Source organism: Corvus cornix, chromosome 15 (assembly GCF_000738735.6).
Source record: "Corvus cornix cornix isolate S_Up_H32 chromosome 15, ASM73873v5, whole genome shotgun sequence".
NCBI lineage: Eukaryota > Metazoa > Chordata > Aves > Passeriformes > Corvidae > Corvus > Corvus cornix.
Window position 1 is genome coordinate 1,172,904 of NC_046345.1, and position 19,854 is coordinate 1,192,757.

General features: G+C 44.7%; 1 protein-coding gene across 2 annotated transcripts in view; it reads right to left on the minus strand.

Annotated features, from left to right (window-relative positions):
• Nucleotides 1–19,854, minus strand: part of TMEM132C (transmembrane protein 132C) — a 190,735-nt gene that overhangs the window by 35,212 nt on the left and 135,669 nt on the right. For both annotated transcript variants that reach the window (XM_039560938.1, XM_039560939.1), the window contains exon 4: nt 14,847–15,030. In XM_039560938.1, the coding sequence (XP_039416872.1) occupies nt 14,847–15,030 (184 nt within the window). The remainder of the gene's footprint in view (nt 1–14,846; nt 15,031–19,854) is intronic.

Below are 19,854 nucleotides of genomic sequence, written 5' to 3' on the forward strand. Positions count from 1 at the left end.
AGCCAAGGTCAGGCACAGAGCTCTGGACTCCACCCACATTATTACAACAGGAATTCAGCAATTTTCAATTAAAAAAGTAAAATCTTACCAGCATGAGCTTCCATTTGTAAAGGCCGTAAGGGATGTTCTGGCCAGCAGGGAAACGAGCAGTGGGCACGCCCTGGGCTGTGATCAGGGCGGACGTTCCAAAAGGGACAGGGACAAAGTCTGCTGTAAGCTGAGGGCTGCTGAATGCCCCTTCTGCAGAGCTTATGGGACAGACTTCTACTGGCAGACAGGGCAGCTCTCTGCTGAGGGGGATAACCAGCCCTTCTCTTCACGTTCAGCTTTGAAACCAGTGGAATGAAGAACCCTTAACATCCAGCAGCTCCAGAGAGGCAGAACCACAGAACCACGACGCCTCTGAAGCTCCTGTCACTTCTTCCACTTCTGAACAACTGAGAATCAAATTCCCATTTCTTTTAACAAATTGGTTTCAGAAGTAAATATTTACTTCACAGTATTTGTTATACTAACTTTATCATATGCAGTTCATAAAAGCAATTCAAAACTTAATTTTGGAGCCGTATGAGTTTGCCACAGGCACTGAGACTAACCAGGAAATCTTCTTTCCTCTCCCTTGTGACATAAGGATCTAAGCACTTGCATTAATATTTCCACCAGGAACGTTCCACTGCCTGAATATTAATGCTAGGTGTATTTATTATTTCTCTAAAAGCAACCCCATCCTGGCTCCACGTGCTGGCTGTCAGTGCTGAGCAGAGACTGTGCTGAGACTTTCTACACCAAAGGGGCTAAAAAGAGCAACCAGATCAACCGATCCTCAGCACATCTTGATGAGTAAGTGATTCTTCTGGTTTTCTGAACAGATCTAGGGATGAGAAAAATCATTCCCACACCATCTGACACTGTTTGGTTTTGGTTTTCTTGCTGAATAAAGCACTTTCCTTCCGTTTTATTTTCTAAATATATTTGGGGAAATACACAGCCCCGAGTTATACCACAACAAAACTAAGAAATTGATTACTTTTATTTATGAAGTACAGACCTCCAAGCAGCACTGTAGCTAAGTGGGTCTTGATTTCATCCCTTATGGCTTTTAATTTTTTTTTTTTTTAATATATAAAACCTCTGTTTTATCTTAAAACCTGCATGAAGGTGATGGGAAAAGCGAATCAATAAGGACATGGAATAAAATCAACGTTTTCATGTTTGATTGCATCTTCCTTCAGCATCTTTAAAGCTGTACATGAGTACAGTTTGTCCTTTGTGAGTGTCTCTCATGAGTAGTGTGTCTCACCAGTGCTGGGCCTCTGGCTGGGGCTCTCTGCCTTTCAGGAGCTGTGGCACCAAATTCAATCAGGAACAGCTCACTAAAACCCCAAATATGACACTAAAGCTGTCTCTGCTTTCTCATGACTGGAACAGCCACGCCAGGATTCAGTGGCCAATCTGCATTTGCAAAGAAAGATGGTATTTCCTGCAGTGTGGAGGAAGAGTCTGCAACTGAAAATGACTTCAAAGGAAACAATTCTGGAACCTATTAAAACCTAGAAAAAATCTTAAGGACAACTGCAGGAGATGGGAACCAGAACCCCACATTTCATCTTTCTATAACCACTTAAAATACAGAATAAGGACATAAAAGTGACTGGAGGAGATGAGAAGCAGAAGCCTACATTTTATTTCTCCAAGCTTATACATAAAAAACAAACAAACAAAACAAAAACCCTGGATTTTTTAAAAGATGCTGATTTGTAACACATGAAACTACCTGCTCCTCTTCATGACATTTCATTCCTTACTTTCAATATTTTGCTTAAATTGACTTAGAAATGAAAGCACTTACATAGGAAACACATTCTCTAGAGAGGAAAAGTTGGAGTTATGGCTTGAGATGTGAGCGATTACCTGAGATATTCCAACTCCAGCACCGTAACTGGTTCCTTTTAGCATAGAAAATGGAAACGGATGAAAATCTGTGCAGTGACAGGTTAAAAGCCCTTATTCTGAGTCCAACACACTTGAGAACCACTGCTGCTGCTGCTGCTGCTTCAGAGCACTGCTGCTTATGGATGTGAGTGCACTTGCAGGTGCTTATGAATACACTTACATGTGATAAATACAAGCAATAAACTGTCCTAAGTTCTCCTGAAAACTTCTGGTTTTATGCATTTATGCAGTGCATAAATTATACACGTTTCATCTCCGGTAGACATTCGAGAGCATCTGCAATATGTAGTCATACATATAACTTCTTATCTAATAAGCACCCTTAGAAGAGTGCTTGGAAAATAAAGAGTGGAGAGAAACATATTAAGAGCATTAACTGAGTGAATGCAGCCGCTCCCAACATTCCCAGGAAAAGATAAATACTTGTTAGGGATACCAAAAGCGAGGCCAATAAAACAGCCTCAGAAACTCAGCACATCGCAGCCTCTGTCATCACAAGAACAGCTTTTCATTTGCTCAGACATCTCAGGAATAATGGTCTGAGGGAGCCCTGGGCTGTGCTGAGCACCTCTCATGTTTTCTGCACTGCTGAACGGTCCCATTAAGGTTCTCCCAGATGGGAATGGGAATATTGGTGCAGCCTGGATGGGAGAGAAAGGCAATGGGCACCCGTGATTTGATGACGGCCAGTCCAGGGGTGCTTAAACCATGGATGGAACTGTGTAGTATTTCCTTGATGACACAATTCCATGGCTTACAGTTCTGTTTTCTTGTATAAAGACATGAAATCTGTCAATTTAAGGGCATTTTATCCAGATCTGTCAGTCATTTACTTTCCTTAGGAAGCCGAGGAAGTGACTTGGGACCGGCCCCCTGGTGAAGCTGGGTTTGCTCCCCCATCAGGCAGAGCCAGCCCAGCCCTGGTGATGCCTCCAGCCTGTGACCACTGTGGGAATACAGCTGGTTGTGAAAAGGCAATTTTCATCAGCAATTTGAAATTCTTCCCATGTTCATTCCAGTTAAACCTGTGGCCCCGTTCTACAGTTGGCTTTATAGCTATAATAATAATAATAATAATAATAATAATAATGCTGTAATGGCTGTCACCAACAGGCAGCTGCAGACTGAACACACAGAAGAGCATCAGGGCACACGACCACAGGCTGCGTGTCTGTAGAGATGGGAGGAATTCTTATGGAAACAAGACTGGGAGGCATTCTGCAGGAAGAGAAGCCACAGACTTGATCACAGGCAGACAGAGGCAGGGCTTTTCATTTTATCTATGACACATTTCCATCCCACATCTTTCTTACTGTAAATATTTTGCAAACATAATTTTTCAAAGCCTGACCCCACTGAATTCAACATCTGTTTTCAGTAAAGCCAAGGTCCATCCCACCAGGCACTATGGAGTAAACCCCAAAGAGTCCTCACTAATGTGCTTTCCTGTAGTCAGACCCAAGCACTTCTTCTGTGCTCCACTGAGAGATTAAACTGTACACTCAAAATATCCACACAGTTAGAGACAAAAAAAAAAAAAAAAGAAGGTGTTTTTGGGGTCATGCTTTACAGCAGATCCTACCCTCAATTTGCAGTCTGGGAGAAGACTGAAGTGTCTAAGAACAGAGAGTCATGCCGTGCTCTCAGGCACCACCCCTGGCTCCAGATGCTCTTCCAGGTCTCCTGGAGGTCCTGTGTCAGCCCTGGCAGTCCTGGAGAGATGGCTCAGGCTCTGACACCTTTCATGGGTTAGACCCTACGTGTAGGCACCTGGATCCTCTCCTTGCTTCTCCCACATTAACCTGTGCCAGCTCAGTTTCCAATCTGCCTTTCTGTGCTTCATCTCCCCGAGTGCAGAGGGGCTCTGTCCTCACTCCCTTTATTGATCACCAAATTTGAAATTCTTTTCAGTCAATGAAAATCTGGTGCCTACTAGAACCCACTCCTGGGTGGAGCCCCCAGATTTCAGTGCACAGGGACCAAGTTTTGTACAGTGCTGCAAACCACCCTGACGGTGAATAAACGACTCCGTTTGGAGAGTCAAGGCGGAATCTTTCCCAGCCTGGCTGTTCCAAGGAAAGGGCACTGTCCTGCTCGGACTGAGGGGTGGTCTGAACTCTGTGACCGAGGTGAAGTAATTTTAAATGCTTTATGGACTGCAAGGATTAAGTCCAAGGACAATTTCTTGTTTTAAGTAACTGGGGTCCTGCATGATACATGGATGATTTTTATGGCCGCTGTGGAGGTTGTGAACTTGTTTTATTTGTGTAGATTAATATGCCATGGATTATTAATGAGCTGCTTTCTCCTTCTAATAGACAGTGTTCATGTCCTAGAAGTTCCTAAAGTTCCTCAGTTCCTGGCCATGCACTTGGCTGAAGTTTGTGGATGTCAGAGCCCTATTTAAACCACAGTGGAAGTGAAGCAGGCAGCTTCTGCTTCAGTATTTCAATTTAATTTAGTCTGGTTTGAAATCAGCAAGAGATATTTTCTACTTGCTCCTTTCTTATTTTGGCTGTACAGCTTTAATTTTCGATAAGCAAAATCTGTAACAAAGACACCACGAATTCTTATGCAACCACCATGAAAAAGTGGTCATAAAAATGCAGGAAATAGTCATTATTATTTCCTATCCTTGTACCTAGATTATTTTTCCTTTTCAAACAGTTTATTGATTTCACTGACTTCACAGCAGCTCCACCCAAGCAAAGCACACAGAGGGCAGGAACAAGATTATTGCATTAATGAGAGCAGATACTGTACAGACATCAGAAACCCACTGCCGTTAAAAAGATGAGAGACTGACACAGGAAAATTGAATTATTGATCAGACACGTCTGATAGACTGGTGGGCCTTATGATATAGAAACTGAACCTGGCATATATCTAGAAGGAGGAAAATTGAATATATATGGTATGTATAATCACAGATGCAATTACTTCCCCCTTACTCCAGCAGAAACATGTTTTACCTTCAGGGGTTGCTTGTCCAGATCCTGCTGGAGGCTCTTGGCTAGAGAAGCATCCTTGAAAGAGGTTGCTCTGATTACTGTCTAAGTCAGGATATGACAGACAAAGGGATCAAATCCATTTGTTTAAAGCACTGTTTTCTTTGTTAGTATAACCTGGAGCAACCCCAGTGACCATTAACTTTATCTGAGCATCTCACAGCAACTTCCAGCGCTGAAAGAGGCTTGAATAAAGATCTGTGTGCTTGAGAGCTTGGCTTTTTCTTCCATCTGTTGGATGGCCTAATAAAAGACATCACCTCTAGCCACAAACCTTGCTTCACTCATGGAATTACTCCTATTTTTACTCTTCAGGGCTACAACTGCCCTGCCAGTACTGACGTAGGGGAGACCAGCATCCATGTTTAAGCAGGGAATTTTCCTTCATAAAGAATCAGCAGTACAGAACTCCTGTCAGCCAAACCCTTGCATTGTAACACAGGAGATACATGTCCATTTTAAAGATGAGTCAACTTGCTGTGGGCCTGAGCCAAGGATCCAGGAGAGGCAGAAACTAACTGCAGACAGACATGTGGCTCCCATCCCACCAGACAATTCCTATTTTTGCCGATCAGAGCCTCCCAGTGCTTAATGAGTAGCCCGTAATTTGGATGAGGTAAGAGCAGTGAGGAGGAATTACTGAGTCTCGAATGACTTATTTATTACCACACCAAGCTCACTCCTGAAGCTTCCAGGCATCCTTAAAACATATGCCTCAGGATACCTGTGCCAGCTGGCAGCTCCTCTCTCAGTCCTGCTTTTCAGTGCTTCCAATTGACATTTTGTCCCAGCTCCAGCAGCCAAACCAGAGGCTCCTCTGCTGGCTCCATCAAGCAGCAAGCTGTGTAAAAACTTCCCAGCCTTGGCACACGGGCATGCAGGAGCCTGGACAAAATGATTCCCGAGGACGCCCAGGTCTGAGACTGATCGCTTTGGTTTCTGCTGCTGACATAATCTGTGCAGCAGGACGCCTCCTGCCTTCTGTTAGCTCCCCAAAATGAGAGCTCAAGAGCACAGAGAGGTTATAGCAAGCCTTCTGGACCTCAGCCAGCTGTGCACTGTTTCAGAACACAAAAGGAAGAGAATTCACCTTTAAATCACACAAGGTGGTTTTTGCCCGCATCCTTTTTCCCCAGGCTACATCCCAGTAAAGTCTGGTTTATGCAAATGAAAATAAAAGTGTTATGCCGAGGTAAAAAATGTCCACATTAAAGAAAGAAAAGAGATGAAGTGCTTCTCCCTGGCATGGCACACCGAGACTAGAGCTCAGTAATGAACCTCAAGGTCTGAACTGCAAGCAGCGGTTTGGGGGTAGAAGGTGTAAATAAATGTGCAATTCTGCAGAGCCATCCTGTATGTGAGCACATTATGTGCTGCAGTAACACTCTGGCGTGTCTCTCAATACCAAATTTACAGGCTAATGTTTCCCTCTATCATTTTCTCAAACTTCCCAGTGAACTTGAATTATTTTTACACTTATTTAGTTTAAGCCAAATACTCATTTCACAGCCTCCAAAGGACACAGAGCTCTGCTCCTACAGGGCCTTGGGGAGCAGAGCACAACACAGTCACTCCTCTGGTACTGACACTCAGCATTCAACAGTCACCTACTGTAATTAATAAAACTGCACTGTTGCTATTTTTCACTAATAGAGGATTTCCAAAAGCAAATTGCAGCCATAAATTACATCATTACAGCCTGTATTATTGTTCTGTGAGGTAACAAATCTTGTAGAAAGACAATCAGCCCTGCTAGAGGAAAAAAAAAATACCGAGGACAAATCAGATGATTGGGACCTGATTAAAATTAATGTCAGCGGCACTTTTTTTCCATTTGCCTGCTGAAATTCCCTCTCTCACCAGCGTGGTGGTCGTGCCGTGGTGCTGGTGCATGAGTTGTTTCTGAGGGGAAAACCCATCTCGACCAGTTCAGTGTCTGTGTGGATTCCCTTTGCCAGGCCCTGCAGTTTAACTGGGCTCTAGAGACACCCCACAGCAATGGGGCACAGAGTGCAAGGGCTGGGCTGTTCACTTGCTCAGCACATGGCACCACAAGGACAGCTGGGGCATTGCAGGAGGGCCCCTGCACACAGCCTGTCCAGCTCAGAAAAGTTGGTTTTTTGTTGGTCCAAGCTTTGGTGAGGTTCTGGTACCCTTTTGGTCCTGGGATTATGAATAGATGAGATCCCCTCCCCACTGCTGCTCCCCGTGTCCTCCAGCAGCTGCTGCAAGGGCGAAGAGAGAGCCAGCAGCACAATGCCAGCTCTGTCCTCTGCACTGAGCTGAGCCCTGTCCTGCCTTCTGCAGTTATCTCCCTCAAGCAGAACTACTGAGTTTAAAGTACAGATTCCTAATGAATTCCATGACAAACATCCTCAGTGATGAGCATCTGTCTGGATAATGAACTGTAAACGGAGAGCAGGGCAGGGCAAACATGCATCCACAGCAAATCGAAGGTGAAAAGTTCCTGGGTTTTTAAGGTTTGGGGTAGCTCATTAAAACACTGAGGCTTATAAAAGTCATGGTGATTTTTAACCCCATGCTCCCTCATTATATCCCATTAGAGTAAAGCATTTTCTCGTTGTCTCCATCGTTTCACTGCCCAGGCTGTAACACCTCAGGACCTCCTTAATTAGAGTCCAGCCTAAACAATTCACGACTCTGCTAAGCAAATGTTTCACCTGGCTGTGAAGAGTGAGGCATCCCCCAGAAACATCAGAACTCTCCTTACAGATCAAAATCATCATTAGAAGATGCCAATTAAGAGAAATCCCTCCTGTTTTTCTGTATGGGTTACAGCTATCCCACCTAATGCTCAGGCTGGCTGAGAACCAGCTCTGTCTGCAAACACACCTGGTCTGCTCTGGCAGCCCCTGCTCAGCTGTCACCTCCTCAAAGGGACAGCACGAGGAGGTGGAGCCCATTTACTCTCCAGGGAAAACCACAAATGTTTGTTGCCTGGAATTAGTTTGGACAGTGGATGTGTATTTATGATTTAAGTCTAGGCAATCATTTGTCAGCTAAAGCTAATGAGAAAACTCCAGTTTAGGGAGAACCAGTACATTAATTCCAGAGGAGAAGGCCCAGTCTAGCGATGGAGACTGCTGAGTGCAATTCCCTTTCCAGCTGCAGCAGCAGCTCCCAGACAAAGCCGTGCCATGTTCTTCCATCTCCCTTTTCCCCTCTGCAGCCCTTGGCAGGAGCAGCTCCGTGCTGCAGGAGGCACAGCCAGGCGAGCACCTGCCTGCAGGGCTGGCCATGGCAGAGCTCTGCTCACAGCCTGAGCTGCTCAACGCACCCTGCAGTCCTGCAAATCAGGAACTTCTCTGCCTTTAAATTCCAGTTCTCTCTCAGCTGCAAACTTCTGCACAACATCAGCCTCTGAAGTTGGTCTGCTCCTTCTGGGAAGTGCCCCTCTGCCCTCCTCCATCTGGCGTGGCTGTGAGGGCAGCAGGGGAGGGCACACAGGCTGAACACAGTCCTGAGCAGTTTCAGCACTGAAATACCCAGCCCTGGAATGTCCTTCTCAGGCACCATCATGTGGGACCAGAGCTCCCTCCCTCTCTGCTGGCTCTGCTCACATGTGCAGCAGCTGTGAAATTGCCTTTGTGGTTATGTTAAACAATCAGAATTTTAATCAGCTGTCACTTCAAATATTAACTGTTATTTCAGATGTCTTCTTCTGATGGAGCAGTATCACAAACCTGAACCAACACTCAGAGCAGTCCCCAAAACACACCACAAGAACCACACCATCTCCAGACTCCACACGTTACACAACGCAGGGCCATGGACTGACACAAGTGGGATCCTGTGTCCCTCTGTCAGCTGTGCTGTCCCTCCCTTCCCATTCAGGGAGCTCAGTTTCAGTGAGCCCTGACCAACATCCTGACTTTGATCAGCTTGGCTCACACACAGGATTTTCTACAGGTTTCTGACACTCCTCTTCCAGCACACTAAGCAGCAATAATTTACTTGCTGGCTCTCTCACTGCACACCCTTGTTGTTCTGCAATTTTTTGTTCGGTTAGCAGGGTTTGCCTCCTTTCAAGACTAAGAAGCATCCATTAAGCCTTATATTAATATTTCTCAGAGATCTTTAAAAATATGGAAGCTAGCTGGCCCCACCTCTCCTCAGCATCTTAAAAATCCCGAAGTAATCCATTCCATAGCATTGTCAGATAGGGGGGATGCTGGAAGAGGAAATTATGCACACTCTTGTGCTGCACAGAAAATGACATACAGCTTGATGCAATGGAAATATGAATTCCAGCCAGCTGAGATAGCTTTATTGATCCATTCTCATTTCCTGCAAAAGGCAGGACTGAATGTGACTGTAGTAAAGAAGAGGACAACAGAAACTAGAGGCAAACCGCAAGGATTGTAGAAATGATGTCTGGGACTTCAAAAAGCAGTGTTAAATTGAGTCATTTTGGATTCTTTATGTTGTCTGCATCTTCTGACCAATTTGAGATCAATGAGCAACGGTTCATCCATTTTTTGCTTTTGTTTCCTGATGGGCAGACAATAAAAAACGCCAATTCTTCCCAGATAAGATTAATCAATAAGCACTGCAAGTGCCAGCCGAGCTCACTGTGGGACACGGCCGATTTACCAGCAGGCACGGGGCTCCTGAGTTCAGCTCATACCAAGAGAGAGCAGGGGCACAGTCAGTGCAATTCTGTCCCCATAAATCTGAAGGAAGCAATGCTATCTCCTCAGAGCAGCACTGCAGCCTGCAGTGGTGGGAACGGGAGGCACAGAAGGCATCTCTGTGTCTCCCCCTTCACCCAAGCGATTGTGGCTCTGCTCTTTCACCAACACCCCCTCTGAACTCCCGACACTCCTGACTTCACGGTGTTAGTCAGGGCTGCAGAGCTGCTGTAAGCTGTCCCAGTTGGTGTATTAATAGTGATAGCTCAGTTTCACATAAAATAAACGTCCTACAACTCGCAGTGTCTATTTCATGCGATCCATAACTGAATTATCTGAGACAATACCTGGCAGCTGAAAAGTCTGACACGTGGATGATGTGTTTGTTCATTTGGATGATGTGTTTGTTCATTTGTTTGTTTGTGATAAGCAAATCTGGAAATGGATTTTTCCTTCTGGAAAGCTCCTCAGTGCCTGTTGCATCCACTTCTATCAAGACTGAAAGATGAACCAGAGTGAGAATTCTGCACTTGTGTGACCTTGAACTAGATAGAGCTTTATGGTGTGAACTCACAGACTGTGCAGGCATGAAAACTCTATTTATTCGGGTCCATATTTTAAAATGGTATTGCAGGGACTTCATTACAGTGAAATACCTTAAAAAATCCTTACCTTAGGGAAGAGCAGACATAAATGTGTACATAAAGCAACAGTGCTTTGGGAGCTAAGTTTTTGATCATCTCTGTTTTAATGGAAAGCCAGTTAACAAGCACACATAAAAACTGTCAGAAAGTGGTTTTGGCTGAGTCACAGCTCCACAGCAGGTCCATCCCCTGCTTCTGCAGCAGGAACATCAACACACTGAGTTCAGAACGTAAAGAAACACGCAAAACAAGCACTTCCTAATGAACAACTTAGCACTGAGCAAAAAGCACGAGGAACTGCACTGCCTAATGAGCAGCTGAGAGTCTCAGCTACACACTGATGCTGCCATGGCCAGGCTGCTCTGCATAAAAACTTCAAACTTGGATTCAGCAGCAGCTCACAGGATGCTGTTTCACAGGGGAAAGATGCTTCAGTTTGTAGCAGTGGGTGCATCAGTTCCCGCCAGTAGAAAGGCAGGACATGCAGAGACAGCTTATTATAGGTTTGATGAGACCCACTGGTACAGCTGAGGAGAACAGACAAATTTCTGGGCACGTGAAACAGCAGCAAGAACCTTTCAGAAATGCCTGAGCCTGTTCCAGCCATGCTTTGCTTGTAAGCAGTCACCAGTGGATCACAGAGGCTGAGGAGTGAAACCCGAAAGACCCACTGAAAATGAGTGTTATTTTCAAGAGGAAATATGCATGGATGAGCAAGTTGCATGGCTTCCCATGGTGACAAGTGGCCTTTGAAGTAAATTTAGAGTAGAACTCTCAGAATAGACTCCTGACATCGAGTTTATGCTTCAGCATTTTAATATCTGTATTTAATGCAAGTCACACTTAGAGATCAACCTAAGAGGGAGTGCACCCTGCTGGTGAAGGACTCCTGCTCCAGTTCCAGATACAGGGACCCAGATGCTCTTGCATAAATATTAAAGCATTGATTTCCCATCCTCCCCCCATGAAGGAGCTCTCCTTTAATATTAGCACTGAACGATGCATTTACACACAGGTTTTCCACCTTGTTCTATCCCAAAACAAAATTTAGTAGTGTTTAAAATACGCATTATCCATTTAAAGCACGAAAAGAAATCTCTGCCTGAGCTTCCTAAAACGTGGCCTCACACTGAACACAGACACACAGAGCTCTCCAGTGGGATTCCTGTGTGTGCACACACTACAGATGTACATTTGGGATATTTTAATAGAGCCAAGAGGCAGAATCTACAGAGTTGGCTACATTTGCTCCTGGCAGGATGGAAATCTTAGAAAACTTTGTGGAAAGTAAGTGAAGCAACCTTGTACACCTTAATTGGCTAATTCTGAGGTTACCTGTGATTAATTGAGGAGGTTTTCAAAAGCAGCTTAGCAGGTAATTATTTAAGGTCCTATGAAAGCACTTTCCTAATTGATCCTGCAACAAGTAACATGAAATTTAGAAAAGCCAGAATAGGGCACCATTCAGCCAGTAGGTTTTTCCTGTCCACAGACAGTGGGATATATTTTCTGGTTTGCCTTAAGAAATTATTTTATTTTCTTATTTAACTCTCCTAGTGGATGAATTTTACAAGCCCCAGTTTCTGTAGCTATGCTATCTCACAGCAGCTGGGATTTAAGTGAGTCAAGAGATCTGAAGGAGGGAGTGTGTGCCTGCAAGAGCATCTGTTTGTTCCCATCTCTATCAGAAGGTCTAATAAATGACATTAGCTCTTCACAAGTCTTGCCTCAGTAATTACTGCTGTTCAATGATGGAAATACAACAATGTAAATTTAATCTCACACTTGGAGGGAGCCTCGTAGGCCTTCACACAGCCTGCATGAAAAGTACATCGAGTGGATGGCTTCACCAAGTGCCACACTCAGGAATTTGGAAAGGAGAGTGCATGTCTGACTAGGATCTAGTTTGATACACTGTACTTAACTAAAATTCTGTTATGTGAGAGTTAGAAAGCAACAAGCCAGTTAAAATTACATCTTTCTAACTTTTCTGTCTCATTTTTCCTCTCCAACTACCTTGAAGGGTGACACGTCCTCCAAAATTACTCAGACTGATTAACTTCTGAGCTTGGGAGAAAAACACACTTCCCTCAAATTGATGTGTCATTTTTTTCTGGCAAAAAATTATTACAGTTACTGTCAGCCCAGTCTCTTGCTCCTATTATTTCCTTGTAGCAGCATCCCTGTGTTGCTGTTCCTTACCTGCACACACTATTTAGGCACATGGAATATGGATTCTGCTAAAACTCTCTTTTTTGACTACATGATGAATTCCCATTGATTTTCCAGCAGCTTTACCCTACCACTTGCTCCACTGATCCAGGTCCTATAAGGCTCTTTTAAAATTTCAGGTTCAGTTCTTGCTGACAATGTCAATTCTTTAATCTCTTTCAAAATACCATAGCAACAGTTGCACTAATCTTTTGAAGACCACTCGGTTTTCATCTTACTATTCTTTCTGCAACGTAATCAGGCACAGGGCAATAAAAGATACATGATCCTTCTTGCTTCATAAGTTTGGAATGGCTCAAGTGAGACAAGCTGTAGTCCATGGGTCAGAGACAGCCTTTATGCTATACCCAAACCAGGCAGAAGTTTGCTGCTTCCGTCCTCCCAAGGCTTTCCAGGGCCCCCCTCAGACCCATGCAGAGACCTGAGCAGCTCCTCCACCCTGGGACACTGCAGGGTCTTTGGGCAGCTCCTTTTTGTGGTCACTTTCAGAAGTGTGCAAGGACTGCTCTGACTTTGGATGTTAGCAGTTCTACCCGGGAACACTCCACGCTTGAATCAACAAAATCTACCTTCCCCTCCAGAGGATTATAAGCCCCACTTGCTGCTAAACACTGAGATCTAATTTCTGTACACAAGCGTGTGCTGCTGCTCCTCTGGCAGCGAGGATAAAGACTCAGATCTGGCTTCTCAGCAGATACAGTTATCACCCTGTCTGTGCTCAGTGTGACTCTTGTTTCTGAGCAGGAGAGCTGCCAGGTAATCAGCTCAGCTGGAGATCAGTGCCTGCATGAAGAAAGTGCCCTGGCTGGACACACAGTGTTAGCTGCAGGAAACTGAGGATTCCCTTTCTCTACCAATATCCTGCTAGTAAAGCCAAGTGCACTCTGGTGTTCTATCCAACTGGATTCTGGTAACACAGGGTATTTTGGCTCTGGCTAAGTGTTATCACAAGGTACAGCAATGAGATAAACACAAGAAAGCTTTGTGAGGAGAAAGGTTTAATGATTTCATTGTTTGAACCCTCTGTTTGAACCCACAGTGCCTACTGGCAATCTCTTGGGAATAAAGGATCTCTCCTTACATGATATATACAACACTAAATTCATCCATTTAGACCTCCAGTTCTCACAGGAACCCTTACAGGCAGATGAATTTTAATGCAGAATAGACACAAGTCTGCAAGAACCCTGTATGCAAGTGCAAAGGCATTACACCCTGACAGGACAGATTAAAATCTTGATTCCCTCAGATATGGAATACAGAGAAGAAGCTGATGAATTCTTTCATGAAATGAGCAAGAAGACACAAAGTCTGCCAGCAGACACATGTCCATTGTTTGGTAGTGGAAGGCATTTATCTCAAAATAAAATCTGACCACAAAATTCTTCTTCACGCACATTCTCCAGTCCTTAGAGGACAGATGCTCTAATAAATATTCTCTGTTCAACTTGACAGGTAATGAGGACAATTATTTCCCTCTCAGATCTGGAATGCAGTACAGGCTTTCTGCTGACTTAACAGACTGTGGATCAGGAAATTGCTGGCCATGACCTCATTTGATAGGAGCAGCAGTTTTACTCTTCAAAGGGGGAGAATATATTGAAGCCTGGGACTTCCAGGAAATAATACTCATCTAATTATCTGCTGAACACTGTTCAAATAAAAGACTGCCAGAATTTTGCCACCAAGATTATACATAGGAGAGGCAAAATTCACAAGAAGCACAGAGGTATGTGTAACTGTACTTCCAAATCCTGACCAACAGAAAATAAAATGCCTGCCTAATAACAGCACACCTGAGATGCTGGAGAACCCAGTGAAATTCCTTGTTTTCCTAAAATGCTGAGCAGAGAAAGTGGATTTTAACCTAAAGCATTCATCCCCATGAAAGTCTGCACTTCATGATTCTTAAATATATTATTGAGGCTATTATTGTTTTCTATTTTTGACTTGAAACCAAAAGTTCTTACACTATTAGGGCATCAGGCAGAAGAATTGGTATCAGCCTCAGCCTACTAAGGACCAAGCAACTTGGGAGTTTAGCAGAAGGTCCTTGAGGCCCTCTGAAGTTGCTCTGCAGCTTGCGAGTCCGAGGCATTCAGAAGCGGGAAGGAAGATCTACCTGGCTTTGTGAGAAAGCAGACTGGCATGCCAGAAACTCAGGGACTAAACCTGAGAGAGAGGGCTGAAGGGGCAGCACCCCTTTGCTCTGTGGCTGCCGTGTAAGAACTGCAGCTGTGACGTGCACAGAGCACGGAGCGAGGGATGCTCCCAGAGGAGCTGAGGATGCTGAGGCTGAGGCTGGCACAGGTTTCCTCGGCCCACAAGGGTGGAGCAAAGCTAGAAGGGGCTCTTACCATGGCCAGGGGCACGATTCCCACCAGGTCCTTCTGGCAGATGAAGATCTCGGACAGGGCGATGTCGCTGGAGCCCCGGCGGGGGTACTCCACCTGCCAGGTGATGGGCTGCGTCCCCGACAGGCTGCTGAAACTGGCGATCTCAAAGCCCAGCTGCACGACCTCGTGGAACAGACTGGTGCTTCTGGGGAGAGGGAAACAGGCAAAGGAGAGCCATTACTTTCTCTGAAGAAGGCAAATGAAGGGAATCAGTCACCGGGAAGTGCAGGTATCACACTTTCAGGAGGACTTTTCCCAATCCACAGCTACTTCAGAGCACACGAACAGACCCAGCCAGGAGCTGAGCCCACAGCTACTCCCTGCTGGAGCAGCGATGAGGAGATCATGTATCTTTTATTGCCCTGTGCCTGATTACATTACAAAAAAAGTAGTAAGATGCAAAGCAAGTGGTCTTCAGAAGATTAGTGCAACTGTTGCTATGGTATTTTGAAAGAGATTAAAGATAAAGGGGTCAGCTGCTCTTACTATGGGCACTGTGAAGGGATGGAATCCAGGTTACCGCAGCTGATGAAGGCAAAATACACTTCATCACATGTTTTGTATGATTTCACAAATATGTTTCGTATTATGAGTTGGATTTGAACTCTGATCAACCAAAGTTCAGGCCAGTGCAGCTCATGAAGACTGAGGAACCCGGAGTTAGTGCAGTCAAAGAGAAAACCAAGGTTCCCCGAAGATGTCCACCACCAAAATCACAGAAATCCTCAGCAATGAAGCTCAGTGTAGCTGGCATAGGGAAGCCATTAAAACAATTAACATGATTAAATGAAAAAAATGACACTATTAGTCCAATCTTAGAGGTGCTCTCTAAATTAAAATCTCAGGCAGCTGAGAGCAAATAGAAAGAACAAAGCTGTGGCAGGTAAAATAAACCATGAACTCAGTAAGCAAATTTGAATAAAAATTAAGAAAAGACATGCTGGAAATGTTTCCCTCACATGAAATTTCTTTAACTACACCAGAAATAGTAAGAATATATGACAGAAATTTGCTGGACTAGCTGCTGGTTTAATTAAAAAAAAAAAAAAAAAAAAGTTTAAGTTCCCTTCACTAGAAATTATACATTAACTTTTCTGGAACTTTCCAAACGTCTTCCCACAGCCTTAATATTCCACTGAATATTACTGCAATCTAACCTAACCTGCAATGAATTGAAAATGAAGAGAATGACAGGTAACTTCCTAGCTCAGTAACCCAGTGCCAGCCTCATCACACCTCCGCCTGCATTCATCACGTAACAGCTTCAATTCTTCCTCTCTTTTTTACATACAAGACATGAAGGCGCATTTCTGGAAAAATCCATCAAGAACTGATCATGTACAAAGCACTTATATTCTCAAGTGCTAGACTTTCTTTCTCCCTGTGAACAGAAATCACCATTTTTTGCCACTTAAGACATATTCTGTGCTTTACTTTGCGTGATTACCTTGAAAGCAAATGGTTCCCCCGGTAATTATTATTTTGATTATGGGTTTTCATTAGGATGGCTCCCTCTGAAAAGCCTTAATACTGCCTAATGCTTGAAATTTATTCCCTTGCTGTTTTCTTGCTGTGTCAAAAGAGACATTGGGCCACTTTTGTGATAGTGGCACATTCCCTGCCTGCATTTAGAGAGTGATTTTGGGTAGTAATGTGATAGATGGATGGGTTTAGCAATTCATAACTCAAGCCCAGCCTATTGCCATTTGAAGGGTTCCCACTAAATAAATCTTACAGCCTGTAAATACGAGGCAACTGCAATAACTGTGGTTTACACACTTCTGGGACACCTCAAAATGAATATATACTGGATGGAACTTGGTAATTTATTTGAAAACTTGATCATATGCAAAGATACCTGAATCACCTGAGCTGCAGCGTTCATTTAGCTGCTAAAGGCACCATTATGCCTTGGATTAATGACACCTGAAATGACATTATTTGCACCATTTCTAGTTCTGATTCTTAGTACCTGACAGAGAAAAGGTTTTTCCATGTGATTGACTATCTCAGGGCTTTCCCTTACACCAAATGCAGAATAAATCTTTGCACTCATCAAAGCTGTTGTAAGAGTTAATGAATGTCAGGGAAGGTCTCCAGATGAAGACGTTTGCGTGCATTTCCCCCAAGATCCCCTGAGCAGATGTGAAACGTGCACCTTTCCAACAAAAGCCCCACAGCTCTGCTGGCAGCTCCAGAGAGCTCGAGGTGAGATCTGAAGTGGGAGAGGGCTCATTTCCAGCCAGTGCCTGACTCCCAGACCTCTCCTCCCTTTCCCTGTGGACTCGGTGTCCCAGCTTTGCTCCCAGGACTGCAGGAGGGGCTGGTGACACACTCAGGGTCGTGTGGAAGGCTGGCACAGCTAAGGAACCCATCTGTGTTTTGCCAAATCTTCTATTAACCCCTGCAAATCTTCTATTAACCCCTGCCCCATCATTCTGGTTTCACTGGCAACCGCAGCACCCGATTCTAGAAATGGTCTTCAGCACCCTAGCACCATCCTGTGCCTGGGGCATGTTTCTGATGAGCTGTTCTGTGAAAGAAATCATTGCTACCACCTTTTACAGAACACCCGCCAGTTTGGATTGCCAGTTCTCCCTGAGCACTTGGAATCACTCACTGAGCTATTCTGGCCAAGTGTCCCCAGCACCCCTGACAAAGACAGGCTGCTTTAGTGGTGGAGAGCCATAAAAAATGCTACCAAAATTCATCTACAGATCTCTGATCAATGCTAAAATATTTTTTTCTGTAAAACGTGTGACACAACAATGTCAAAAAACGAGCATGGTGCAAGACAAAGCTTTTCCTGGTGCTTTCCCAGGCTGGCCTGCACCATCATTCCAGTGCCTGCATCTGTGAGTAAAGCAGCCACCTCCCTCCACAGCAAACCAGCCTTTATCCAATGTCACGCCATCATCAGTTTCCTCCTTCTCTCTTCACACAGAAGAAACAGAGAGATGATCAACAGCTGGGAAAGCATCCACTTGAAAAAAGTATGCCTTCAGAGATGTGTAATGCCTGAGAAAAAAATGCTTCTCGCGAAGCACATTTAATGTTCAGAGCTTGTTCACTGACTGAAACAGCAGTTCCTTAATATCCAACATTTAGAAGTGCTCAGCAGCCGGAACAGCGAGTAATTATAAAACTTTTCTAAAGTACACAGCATGTAGTGATTACAAATGAAGCTTCCTGAAGGCAGGGCTTCTAAGGAATTGCTCCAGGGTGGATATATGAGTCTAATTTGATTGGATTGAGAGCTCCCCTGGGCCAGTTCACTCCTTGGATTTATTTTAATTTACAAAAACCCTAATCATTCAGGGCTAGGCTGGAGCACGTGCTTGCACAGGGGAGTGAAGAGTCCTTCTGATGTGCTGAGCAGCCCCTGGGAGGGTGGGTCTGAGCAGACATCAGCCAGGAGCTGAACCCACAGCTACTCCCTGCTGGGGCAGATGGGCAGCGATGAGGAGCTGCTTATGGTCCCAGCAGCTGAGCCTGCACGTCAGGGATGGGGTAATTTACTCCTGGCAGAGGCTGGCAGCGAAGTGCTGCCCCAGGAGAACGGGCAGCAGAGCCCCTGCATGCTTCTGAGCAGCGCAGTTTTAGAAAAAGAAGGTGGAATGGAAATGTTCTGTTAATGGAAAGATAATAAAAGATGCATAAAAGGCAAAACAGAAGTGACATCGGGAGAAAATGCCATGCAACTCGCCAGCTGCTGCCAGCTGTGTGGGCAGCACACGCACTTGGGAGATCAGCCAGTGCTAACTGGACCAAGATTTCTGACTTTAGAATATTTTTGAGTATGATGTTAAGCATTCCTTTGCAACTGCTTACTGATCATTCAAACCTTCAGTGCCCTAAGAAATATTTACCCTTGAAAGAAGATTTTTCTTCTATTGATGACCAGGCCTGGCTCTATCAAAAGCTGTACTCAACCCTTTTATCAAGGCAGGGCATTTAAAACCTGCTATCATGGGTGCACAACCATGATAAGCTCCGGACAGACTCCCCATGTGGGTAATACCACGGACACAGAACACAAAACAGATTCTGTTTCTGCAGGGGGTTGGTAAAAGGTGGAGCAATGTTAAACCTGGCCAGGGCTGAGCTGAGCCCAGAATTAGTGACCACTGAGCCCAGAATTAGTGGCCAGGCCAGGCTGCAAAGGCCTTCCCAGGGGCAGGGGGGAGGGAGGCAGAGAATCACCACGGAGAGCAGGCAGAGAACTCAGCTGATGGCAGAGCCATCCACAGACAGCAATCAGACAGAAATCTTCGCTGAATGCCCATCTGCAGGTGCGGACCAGCAGCCTCTGATGAGAGATTTCACAGCCTGGGTTATTGCTCTCAGTAACAGAGCAGTTTCGACTCTTAAATGAGTGAACCTTAGGACTGCTACGGGCTAAATCAATAATTTCGATTTATTACAGTGGCTCTCAAAAGAGAAATTTTAAAAAGCCTAGATTAAAAACATTTTTTAGCCATCCTTTATTCCAACAGATTTTTACTGAAAGTGCCTAGGGATCCGAGAATACTTCGACCTGCTGGAAATTCAGCAACTCCTTTCTTCTTTAATGCTATCCAGTTTGACAGTGACATCTTAATGCAAGATCAGCACTTACCAAATGACATAAAAAATGGAGAAGAGTACAAACCCCATCATCCCTCAGTTACAGTGCACATCTCACTCTTCACTAAAATTAATGTACTGAAGCATGTTATTACCAGACAAACCCAGCAAAAAAAAGCGCTGATGGTCAAAAGTGGACCCCAGAGCAATCTGTGCTGCACTCCCCCAGAGCTGAGAGACACCAGGGCCTCTTCCCATCCTGGAAAAGGCTGGAATGGGGTTCAGGGCTTGTGTACCTCTGTTCCTGCACTTTCCCATTTCCTGTTCTTCTGCACCTTTTCCTAACCACTGATAATGGTGATATCTTTAATGAACACCCCGTGGGGCCAGGGGGAACCACAGC